Source organism: Staurois parvus, unplaced genomic scaffold (assembly GCF_062004578.1).
Source record: "Staurois parvus isolate SC_StPar_1 unplaced genomic scaffold, SC_StPar_1.0 ptg001766l, whole genome shotgun sequence".
Lineage (NCBI taxonomy): Eukaryota > Metazoa > Chordata > Amphibia > Anura > Ranidae > Staurois > Staurois parvus.
In genome coordinates, this window is record NW_028319562.1 from 424094 (window position 1) to 435982 (window position 11889).

The window sequence follows — 11889 nt, forward strand, 5'->3', positions numbered from 1 at the left end:
CCTATTCTAGGGTGACAACACTCTCTCACTATACTGCATCTATAGAGGAAATGCGTTATCACCCAAAGACGGGAGGCATGTCAAGACTACAGAACACCTCCCCCTTGTCCATTACATAATGGGAGGTGTTCTGCAGAAACAATGTAGCTGGTAAGTGTAAAAACCCCCCCAGATTTTCTGGCAGCATCAACAGGTATTCTTGACACTTATAGAACAGATATAACAGAGAACTTTATTGGTGCATTAGACCAAAAAGGAGGTTCATTGCTAGAATATATATACACTTTTACAAAACCATTGCCTTCCCATCAGGCCCAGACTGGGACAAAAAACAGGCCAGGGCATTTTAGACTGAACGACTGAGCAGCCCATTTTTCTGGAAGGGGGGGGGCGTAAGGGTGTTCACGGGGATGGTTGGTGACAGAATATTCATGGAGTCGGTCCTCTGCTCTGTATTGATTACAGTGCCCCTTTACAGTGCAGTCCCGTTTACATCGCAGTGCCTTTACATTACAGTGCCCCTAGAAATCACAGCCCCCCATCACAGCTCTCCTTGCAGTCATGCCCCTCCCTTTTCTCTCGAATCACAGTCCCCATCCCCATATAGCAAAGAAACAGCCCAATCCAGCAAAGAGACAGCCCAGTCCAGCAAAGATACATCCCCATATATCAAAAAGACAGCACAGTCCAGCAAAGAAACATCCCGTCTAGCAAGAAGGCATCCCATCTAGCAAAGAGACATCCCATCCAGCAAAGAGACATCCCAGTCCAACAAAGAAACATCCATCCAGCAAAGAGACATCCCATCTAGCAAAGAGACATCCCATCCAGGAAAGAGACGGCCTAATCCATCCCACACCACCGCTAGAGAGCGGGACTGGCTTTCACAGTGTGCCAGCCAGTAAAGGAGAGAGGTCACTTGTGTCCCTTCAGTGCTGCTGTATCTGCAGCAGCTGGCCTGGGAGGTGTGTGTCATCTGCAGGCGCTTCCTGTTTGCAGCAGGAGCCATCTCTGCTGCTCCTCCTGTCGGCCCTACTTTAGGCATAATCAGGAGGTGAGTGGTGGCCGCGGTCTGAGTTAGACCTGTCCAGACTGCGGTCGCTGCTTACCACCCACTGTGCAGCCCAGTGATCACCAGGCCATGCGGCTGAGAAGCCCCAGCCCAGCAGGCAAATGCCATGTGTGCCCTATGGCCAGTCCGGGCCTTCTTCCCACTGACTCTGATGGGTTTCACTGAAATGGTGACATTTCATAAAAGCTTTGGCTAAGGTGAACATTTGCCTATCCCCACTGAAGACATGAAAGGATTGAGGTTAGATTTAGAGAAGTAAAATACATTTGTAGAGACCTGCTTGCGTTCCTTTGCTGACGATGCCACGTAACGTGCTCTGGTCCAGGACTGGCTTGTTGTCATTGTCGTCCATCACGGCTATATTTATCGTCATGATTTCCTCTTTAGCTCTGATGATCTGTATGCCAGAAACAGGGAAGTACCGTTACCTTGATGTGATGGCCCATACCTAGTCCGAGTCTTCGGATTGCACACATTCACCTCCCCATGTGCACACTTTACTTTCACTGTCAATTGGAAGAAAACCAAGTCAAGGTCACCAAAATCCTCCCTCCCCCTAGATGCTGAATACTGAGTGAGGGTTTGTTCATACCATTAAGTACATGAGAGAGCTTGTTTTTTTTGTGTGCGTTCTCACACTTTGCGTTTTAGGAGCAGCCTATTCATTTCAATGGGCTGCCCTAGGTGCGTCAAATGTACAAAAAAGGTACAGACACAATTTGTAAAATTTCACCACACCAAACCGCATGGTGCTGCAGTATCCTGCTTTTTGGTGGACGCAAACGCATGCATGTGTGCTAGATGCTTGGGATTGCAATTAAGAACTAATAGCACCGCGTGCGTCTGCGAAAGGTAGCTGGTATTTGTGTGGTGGGCGAAAAAGTGCGATTTTGCATCCATTCCTGCACCACACCTGGCGTGAACAAGCCGTGGTATATTTGTATGAGAGATCCCATTGGATGTACTAAGGTCTCACTCATTGCAGGAAAACAAAAACCTTGTAAATGGCTACAAGGTTACAATGACTGGGGGAGGGTAGACTGTGGAAATGCTTTCTCCTACCTGCAGCAGACTGATCTCAGCCAAATCAAGGAGCCTAAGCACAGCCTTTTAATGATATGATGGAGAGTTTCTAAAAAATGGCACTGTTGTTGCATACTGTGATTTGTCAAAAATGTATTCATGGAGACTTGTAAAGTTACTGCTTTAAAAGGAACAGTTACAAAGTTACAATGTACAGTCTGATCACTGGAAGAGAGGAAACTGAGGGATTGCTTCCTCCTGGCTGCAGCAGACTGATCACTTGGGGAAGAGAGACTGAGGAAATGTTTCCTTTTACCTGCAGCAGACTGATCACTGGGGAGGGGAAACTGAGGGAATGCGTCCTCCTGGCTGCAGCAGACTGATCACATGAGGAGGGTAGACTAAGGAAATGCTTCCTTTTGCCTGCAGCAGACTGATCACTGGGGGGGGGGGAAACTGAGGAAATGCTTCCTCCAGCCTGCAGCAGACTGATCACTTAGGAAGGGGAGACTGAGGAAATGCTTCCTTTTGCATGCAGCAGACTGATCACTGGGGGAGGGGAAACTGAGGGAATACTTCCTCCTGCCTGCAGCAGACTGATCACTTGGGGAGGGAAGACTGAGGAAATGTTTCCTTTTGCCTGCAGCAGACTGATCCCTGGGGGAGGGGAAACTGAGGGAATGCCTTTTTTCTTTAGAATTGCTGCTGTTGCTGTATATTGTGATCAGTTGGGGATTTATTTATGGAGACTGGTAAAGTGACTGAAAGGCCATTTGTAAGAAATACCGCAGCATGAGTCTGATTGTCATGCAGCAGCCTGAAAGTGAGCCTGCTTGGGGTGAGTTATAGACGGGTCGAAAATCAGACGATTTTTGCACTGTTAGTGGGTTAATTGGTCAGCCGTTTTTCAGGCTTTTCGCACATTTTTTTATTGGGCATGTTGGAAAATGTACGGACGATTTTGACGATCGGCCGATTTCCCCGGTAATGATGGGCAAATTGGCTGATTGTTTTACCGATAAAAAATCTGTGCATGAGCCGTGACCTGCAAGAAGAAAAAAAGAAGAAGAAGAGGAAGAAAATTAGAAGAAGAAGAAGAAAAAGCAAAAGAAGATGAAAAGGAAGAAGAAGAAAAAGCAGAAGAAAATGAGAAGAAGAAGAAGGGGAAGAGAGAGAAAAAGAAGAGGAAGAGAGAGAAGAAGATGAAGAAGGAGAAAAAAGAGAAGAAGAAGAAGAAAAAGAATAAGAAGAAGAAGGAAAAGAAGAAGAAGAAAAATGAGAAGAAGAAGAAGAAGAAAAAGAAGAAGAAGAAGGAAAAGAAGAAGAAGAAGAAGAAGAAGAAGAAGAAGAGGAATAAGAAGAAGAAGATGAAGAAGAAGAAGGAGAAGAAAAAGAAGAGAAGAAAAGAAGAAGAAAAAGAAGAAAAACAGGAAGAAAATGAGAAGAAGAAGAAGAAAACGAAGAAGAAAATGAGAAGAAGAAAAAGAGGAAGAGAGAGAAAAAGAAGAGGAAGAAGAAGTAGAAAAATGAGAAGAAGAATTAGTAGGAGAAGAAAAGAAGAAGAAGAGATGGAAAAGAAGAAGAAGAAAAATGAGAAGAAGAAGAAGAAGAAAAAGAAGAGAAAGGAAAAGAAGAAGAAGGAAAATGAGAAGAAGAAAGAGAAGAAAAAGAAGAAGAAGAAGGAAAAGAAGAAGAAGAAGAAGAGGAATAAGAAGAAGAAGATGAAGAAGAAGAAGGAGAAGAAAAAGAAGAGAAGAAAAGAAGAAGAAAAAGAAGAAAAACAGGAAGAAAATGAGAAGAAGAAGAAAACGAAGAAGAAAATGAGAAGAAGAAGAAGAGGAAGAGAGAGAAAAAGAAGAGGAAGAAGAAGTAGAAAAATGAGAAGAAGAATTAGTAGGAGAAGAAAAAGAAGAAGAGAGATGGAAAAGAAGAAGGAGAAGAAGAAGAAGAAGAGGAAAGAAAAATGAGAAGAAGAAGAAGAAAAAGAAGAAGAAGAAAAAAAGAAGAAGAAGAAGAAAAGAAGAAGAAGAAGCAGAACAAAATGAGAAGAAGAAGAAAAAGAAAAAGAAGAAGAAGTGGAAGAGGAAGAAAAAGAAGAAGAAAAAGAAGAAAAAGAAGAAGAAAAAGAAGAAGAGAAAGAAGAAGAAGAAGAAGAGGAAGAAGAAGAAGAGGAAGAAAAGAAGAAGAAAAAGAAAAAGAAGAAGTAGAAGAAAAAGAAAAAGAAGAAAAAGAAGAAGAAAAAGAAGAAGAATTCCAGTCCGCTATTATATTTTAGATGAAAAGTCTTGTGGTTGCAACAATGTATCAATTTTTATCCGAATAAAAACATCTGTATCCGAAATGGATACATTGTTGCAACTGCAAGACTTTTCATCTAAAATATAATAGCGGACTGGAATTCTTCTTCTTCTACTTCTTCTCTTTCTTCTTCCTCTTCTTCTTCTTTTCTTCTGCTTCTTCTTCTTCTTTTTCTTCTTCTTCTTTTCTTCTTCTTATTATTCTTATGTATTGCTCCCCTGTGTGCTCCCCTGTCTCTGCAAGGGACAGAAGTAATTATGGGGTTAAATGCTGGCTATAGACGGGATGAAAATCAGCCGATTTTTTTACCGTTGGTGGTGACGTCAGCCGATCGAATGACCAATTTTTCTTTTTTTTTTAAAACTGCTGGTTTTCCACCTGTCTATGGCCTGCATTAAGCACACCCTTTGTTCTATGAAGTGTTCAGATCTCCATGATATCCACGTTGTGGTTTCTGATGAATACCAGGCCAGATTACCGTTACGGAGTAGTTCGTTTTCTCCTCCCGATCGAACGGCTTGAGAGCGCACAGAAATCCTGAGTCTGGATCCAGCTGAAATATTCCGTCCTCGTTGCCAGCCAGCACTGCATTGTGCCAGACATCTGCTGCCATTTCTATCTAGAAGAGAGCTTACTGTAAGGTTCATTGAGAGGACATTTTTGGCAAAGTGCAAAAAAAAGATCTGCAGTGGGCGGCCGGTGGAGGTGGAGGACACGGTATCAAAGTGTAACAAAAACCAAGAAAAACAATGTCTAATATTGTATCCTACAAGTCACTGGTCGTGGCGGCTGAATTAGTTTTTTTTTTCTAGACTTTTTCCCTTTATTTTCAACTGCTGATCCTGCCAGTAACACACTTCCTGTCTTACAGTGACAACGCTCACTCGCTGTACTTATACATGACAACTGTTCTGTATTTGTCTGGACAGTCCCGCATCTTGGACCTCTGTCCTGCCAATGCTGTGTCCCGGGCCATGTCCTGGGATCACATGTTCAGTAACTTAGACAGACATTAATTGTGGGGAACAGGGCTGCGAGTGGATGGTCCCTGGATATTTAGAGGTGGGGTCTGGGTAAGACCAACCAGTAAAGTGGGTGTGATGGGTGCCCCCCCCCACATATTTAGAGTTGGGGTCTAGGTAAGACCAACCAGTAAAGTGGGTGTGATGGAAGCCCCCCCCCCCACATATTTAGAGTTGGGGTCTGGGTAAGACCAACCAGTAAAGTGGGTGTGATGGGAGCCCCCCCACATATTTAGAGTTGGGGTCTGGGTAAGACCAACCAGTAAAGTGGGTGTGATGGGTGCCCCCCCCACCGCATATTTAGAGGTGGGGTCTGAGTAAGACCAACCAGTAAAGGGGTGTGATGAGTGCCCCCCACATATTTAGAGGTGGGGTCTGGGTAAGACTAACCAGTAAAGTGGGTGTGATGGGTGCCCCCCCCACATATTTAGAGTTGGGGTCTGGGTAAGACCAACCAGTAAAGTGGGTGTGATGGGAGTCCCCCCCCCACATATTTAGAGTTGGGGTCTGGGTAAGACCAACCAGTAAAGTGGGTGTGATGGGTGCCCCCCCACCGCATATTTAGAGGTGGGGTCTGAGTAAGACCAACCAGTAAAGTGGGTGTGATGAGTGCCCCCCACATATTTAGAGGTGGGGTCAGGGTAAGACCAACCAGTAAAGTGGGTGTGATGGATGCCCCCCCTGCATATTTAGAGGTGGGGTCTGGGTAAGACCAACCAGTAAAGTGGGTGTGATGGGCACCCCCCCTGCATATTTATAGGAGGGGTCTGGGTAAGACCAACCAGTAAAGTGGGTGTGATGGGTGCCCCCCTGCATATTTAGAGGTGGGGTCTGAGTAAGACCAACCAGTAAAGTGGGTGTGATGAGTGCTCCCCCCCCCCACATATTTAGAGTTGGGGGTCTGGGTAAGACCAACCAGTAAAGTGGGTGTGATAGGTGCCCCCCCTGCATATTTAGAGGTGGGGTCAGGGTAAGACCAACCAGTAAAGTGGGTGTGATGGGCGCCCCCCCTGCATATTTAGAGGTGGGGGTGTGGGTAGGACCAACCAGTAAAGTGGTTGTGATGGGCGTCCCCCCTGCATATTTATAGGTGGGGTCTGACGGGACCAACCCATGGAGTGTGTGTGATGGGTGGTCCTCACATATTTAGAGGCCAACCCATAAAGTGGCCATGATTTGGATGCCCCTGCCTAAAAATTGGGCGGACAAAATGCTGATTGTGGTTGGGGCTAACAAGGCCCTCAGATCCGGGGCTTTAATGTTGGTAAGTAGATGTGCCGTGTCTGTGGAGGAACAGTGTTGTAACCTTAATGAAAGATTTCTGAGACTTTATGTAAAGTCTTAAATTATTGCAAGTTCTCTCAGCTGAAGACAAGTAAATCAAGGAATACAATTCAAGTAGCACTGTACTTCTCCAGTTCTCAAGCAAGAGAAATCTGTATTTCTGCCACTAGGGGCACTGTAGGGGAAAGGCTCCAGTTTAGTTTGCTCGTGGGCTCCATCTTGTACCTCCTACAGTTGGGTGATTGTTGATATACTGTAGATCAGGGGTGTCAAACTGGCGGCCCTCCAGCTGTTGCAAAACTTGTAACTGTCAATCTTGGGACTTGTAGTTTAGCAACATCTGGAGGGGCGCCAGTTTGACACCCGTGCTGTACCCTTACATCCTTGTGGCTCATGGATGACTGCATCTCCCTGACGAGGCAAAACATCCGAGTCATATGAAAACATTATTAATGAATGCTAATGGAGCACTACCCCCAGGAGTTGCAGATGTTTTGGGTCCACCTATAGTCCTGCACAGCCAGGCAACATGCATTTTCACATCCACTTGCATCCAGAAGACAGTAACTAGTCCTTGAGCTTGTTTTTATTAGGGGATTTAGAACTTGGGTAGGGTAAGGGGTGTATGGGATGCCCAATGGAACTGAGAAAGCGAGGACAACTTCCTGAACTATATACAGTGGTCACAGAAAACAGTCTCTTTTGGAGAGCTAGCCAGCATCTCCTGTAGTACCACCACAGACCCCAGATACCCCTTATCCAGGTGTTCTGGGTGAATCCCTGAGCAGGGGATCCAGTGTCTGTCACATAGATGGTGAAACAGTCCCGGGAAGCAGCTAATCCAGTTTCCCTCTAGAGTGTCTCCTTCCCCTATCTGGCCCAGGGGGTGCAGGTCTACTCACTCAGTCCTTCTCCTGTGTGGCTGGTGGGTCGGTGGCTGCTACCAGACCTTCTAGCTGGGCTGCTCCTTCCCTGCTACACAGGTGGTCCTCTTTCAGGGGGCCGGTGAAGGTCTGAGCTTTCCTTCTTTCAAGCTCCCTGCCTGGAGGGGAGCCCCTCTGGGCCACCTCCCAGGCTCCTGCTCCTCTGCCTCGCATCCTCCTCTGGCACCCAAACTCCTCTCCAACTCTCCTTCAGCTGAGCAGGCTGGCTCACTTTCAAGTTTAGTCCTAACCCCATGCGAAGCCTCCTATTGAGTATTGGTCAGGATCCCTCAAGAGTGCAGATCAGCCACTCCTCAGATCCACCCACTGCTTCTAGATCTTTCTCCAAAGTTCCAGAGCAGGGGGAAATTCCAGAGTGGCTGGCCTGCAGAGCCTCACCTCTAACCCAAATGTAACCTCCCTCTGACTGTTGCACCTGGGCTGCTACACTATCCTAGTGGATGAAATGTCATGGGTTATGTCAGCTGGGCGTGGCTTCCTAGGGCATCAGTACTCAGAAAGGTCCAAGGAGCCAAATGTTTGCATGTGGACTGGGGGACACTTGAATATCTGCAGGGCCCTGAATATCTGACCCTGATCAGGAGATATATAGAACAGGATGAATTTTATGGGCTCTCTAGGCACCTTCAGGTCCAGTTAATATTTTTTATCATTTATAGTTAATATTTTTATATATACTGACACAATTTACCCCACCAATATGTTTCCTGAGGGGTAAGGACCACAAAAATATGGAGGGAATATACCACTCCTTGCAGATGCTTTTCAGCTGTAAATTCTTTCTCGGACTCCAACACTACAAGGCATAAAATGCCAACAGCTTCGCCTCACCGCTCCCTCATCAGCGTTTAAAATCATCCTTGCCGACACATTGCTGCTGAAAAACAGCTCAAATAAACCTTTCTGATTTCATTATATACTTTATTTTTCACCCGGTGATATCATTGCTGGGTCTCTGTGCTTCTCTATGCAATGCAGGCAGATCATAGCCAGTGGGAGGGACTGGCAGGGTGCTGTACACAGCTTCCTGAAAACATCCCAGCACCCTGCCTCAGTACTTCTCTAAAGAGTCCTCAGTCCTGATGCAAGCAGTGGGCTGGCTCTTGGAAGGAGTTATGCAAATATCAAAATGCCGTGATGGGTGGGTGTCAGTCTAGAGTAGTGGATGTTCCCTGGCAGGCTGCATATACATAGGTAATGATGATGAGCCTCCATAATTAAAAGAACTGCATTACAATGAATGAAAGGGATGGGCCAGGGCCAGCCAGGCTGGGGAGGAAAGTGCTAAATGATGCTGGATGTCCTCCAGCCAGGAAATATGGCAGGCTCTATCCAATTTACTGCAGTTTTTAATGCACATTGTGAGAAGCTCACAGCCCCACACCCTCCATTCACCTGCAGTAAGAAGATTGGCGTCTTTGTAAGCGGTGCCGCCACATGTCTGCTTTGTGTCCCCGTGAATAGCTAGTCTGAGGTCGCACTGCTCCCCCGTCACGTGTCCCTCAGATAGACTGCATTCAATGCCTGATGGAAGGACGCCGAGCGCCAGCCGTGACCCGATAGGCGATGATTGCTGCCATGAAAACCCGTTCTATTCCTCACGTGGGGCCGCCGTACAAAACGCATTTTCATAAAGAGAACCGGCCATGACTAGCCTCTGCAAAGATCTTATGTGATCATCGCTGTGCAGCCAGAATTATTACTGATTTATCTTCATCCCTGTGTCTGAGAGTCGGAGCTGAGAGCCTCCCTGTGTCTGAGAGTCGGAGCTGAGAGCCTCCCTGTGTCTGAGAGTTGGAGCTGAGAGCCTCGCTGAGGTCTTAGAGTCGGAGCTGAGAGCCTCGCTGAGGTCTGAGAGTCGGAGCTGAGAGCCTCCCTGTGTCTGAGAGTCGGAGCTGAGAGCCTCCCTGTGTCTGAGAGTCGGAGCTGAGAGCCTCGCTGAGGTCTGAGAGTCGAAGCTGAGAGCCTCCCTGTGTCTGTGTAAAATATCGTATTCTCTCGATATTTTGTTTAACTTGTATTGATGAGAAATGTTCAGATAGAAAGTCCTTCCACTTCTTGCATAAACTCAAAAAGATGATTTAATAATAATGTTGCATAAAATTAGAAATAAAATACTGGAATACAGAATGTTTAAGTAATGTCCAAAAAAAATAGTTAGGTTCTTGATAATAAGATTGTATATATGTACAGTATATGTGTGTGTGTGGTTTATCGCATCAAGACTTCTAGCAAAGAGTGTCCAACTCAAACCTTTGTTCTGCTCTTAAAAGAGCAATCCAGCCCCCACCATCTCCTAAAAATGGTCTGATCGTCTCTTGTGTTCCTTGTAGTCCCACCAAGATAATTGGAAACAGATGTGTATATATAACAAACCTCCAGTCTACTTCTAAAGTCTGAGTATAACTTAAGAAGGTCTAGACATTCCATCAATCAGATTAAATTAGAAGTATTACACACACACATATATATATATATATACAGTATATTCTCCTAAAAGTAATCTTAATAAGAGTTATCTCATATATAAATATCGTAATCAAGAAATATTACAGTATAAATCTTATAAACCTAACATGTATGAAATAGATTTTTACAATTCTCTAGTTAGTGAAACATAATCTCTTACATAGATGGGGAAGGATGGATAGACCAATTGCTACCACATGTGTGGCTTGAATGTAAAGAAAACCCAAGATATATGTTCATATGTATATTCACAGACTATGAAGTCTAATTACTTACTTTTCCCAATCTAGAACAAATATAAATATAATAACTCAATTATTCTATTAAGATCCAACTCATTCATACATGTTAGTACTGTTAATAAGCAAATATTAGATATTGGGTTAAGGAAAGCTAACAGTCTGAGAGTCGGAGCTGAGAGCCTCCCTGAGGTCTGAGAGTCGGAGCTGAGAGCCTCCCTGTGTCTGAGAGTCAGAGCCGAGTGCCTCCCCGAGGTCTGAGAGTCGGAGCCGACAGCCTCCCCGAGGTCTGAGAGTCGGAGCCGAAAGCCTCCCCGAGGTCTGAGAGTCGGAGCCGAAAGCCTCCCTGAGGTCTGAGAGTTGTTGCCCTGTCATCTGCCTGAACTCTTTCTGTGTTCTGGGTACTGAGAGGAGAGCTGCTAATACCCCCCTGAGTATGAGGTCACAGCGACTCTGCCTGTACAAATATGGAGCCATCACCGCAGCCAACGCCTTACCTTGGTCAGATACCAGGGCCAGGGTCCTCTGTAGTTCTCAGGGACCTGAATCATTTTAACAGGGATAGAAGAGACCCCGACCTGTGCCAAACAGAGACCCCCAAATATTAATCTGTCAATGGATTCTTCCAGCAAAATCACATCACAATATAAAGATCAGACACTCCGAGAGATACAATAAAAGATCACAACTTTGTATCGATTCAGATTATATCAGAAGTGCATGCAGATAAATCTCTCAGTGTATTTCCTATTCTCATTTATATAGCTATGACATATACCGCAGTGCTGTACAGAGAGCACCAAGGCAGTCACATGACCCTCCTAACCAGAGGAGCTTACACTCTAATGCCCCCCACAGTCACACACTATTATTATTATACATTATTATAGCTCTGACATATACCGCAGTGCTGTACAGAGAACACTGAGCCAGTGACATCAGTCTCTGAACCAGAGGAGCTTACACTCTAATGTCCCCCCACAGTCACACACTATTATTATTATACATTTATATAGCTCTGACATATACCGCAGCGCTGTACAGAGAATACTGAGCCAATCACAACGGTCTCTGCACCAGAGGAGCTTACACTTTAATGTCCCACCACAGTCACACACTATTATTATACATTTATATAGCTCTGACATATACCGTAGTGCTGTACAGAGAACACTGAGCCAGTCACATCAGTCTCTGCACCAGAGGAGCTTACACTCTAATGTCCCCTCCCCACAGTCACACACTATTATTATACATTTATATAGCTATGACATATACTGCAGTGCTGTACAGAGAGCACTGAGCCAGTCACATGACCCTCCTAACCAGAAGAGCTTACACTCTAATGCCCCCCACAGTCACACACTATTATTATACATTTATATAGCTCTGACATATACTGAAGTTGAAGCTGACCTCCTGTGTCAGTATTGTTTTTTGTGTGTTTCTATAATTATGTTCTAGCACACATGGTTGAGAATATTGTACATTACCTGAACTGAGACATAGAAGAGGACAGCCAGGTACAAATGTGACAT

At 45.2% G+C, this 11889-nt stretch overlaps 1 protein-coding gene across 1 annotated transcript in view; it reads right to left on the minus strand.

Moving 5' to 3' along the window:
• CDH16 (cadherin 16) overlaps positions 1-11889 on the minus strand; it is a 93242-nt gene extending 81353 nt beyond the window's left edge. Inside the window, exons 1-4 of the mRNA XM_089663773.1 lie at positions 11845-11889; positions 10849-10929; positions 4859-5012; positions 1349-1453 (exon numbers count right to left, since the gene is read on the minus strand). Of these exons, the coding sequence (XP_089519899.1) occupies positions 1349-1453; positions 4859-5012; positions 10849-10929; positions 11845-11889 (385 nt within the window). The remainder of the gene's footprint in view (positions 1-1348; positions 1454-4858; positions 5013-10848; positions 10930-11844) is intronic.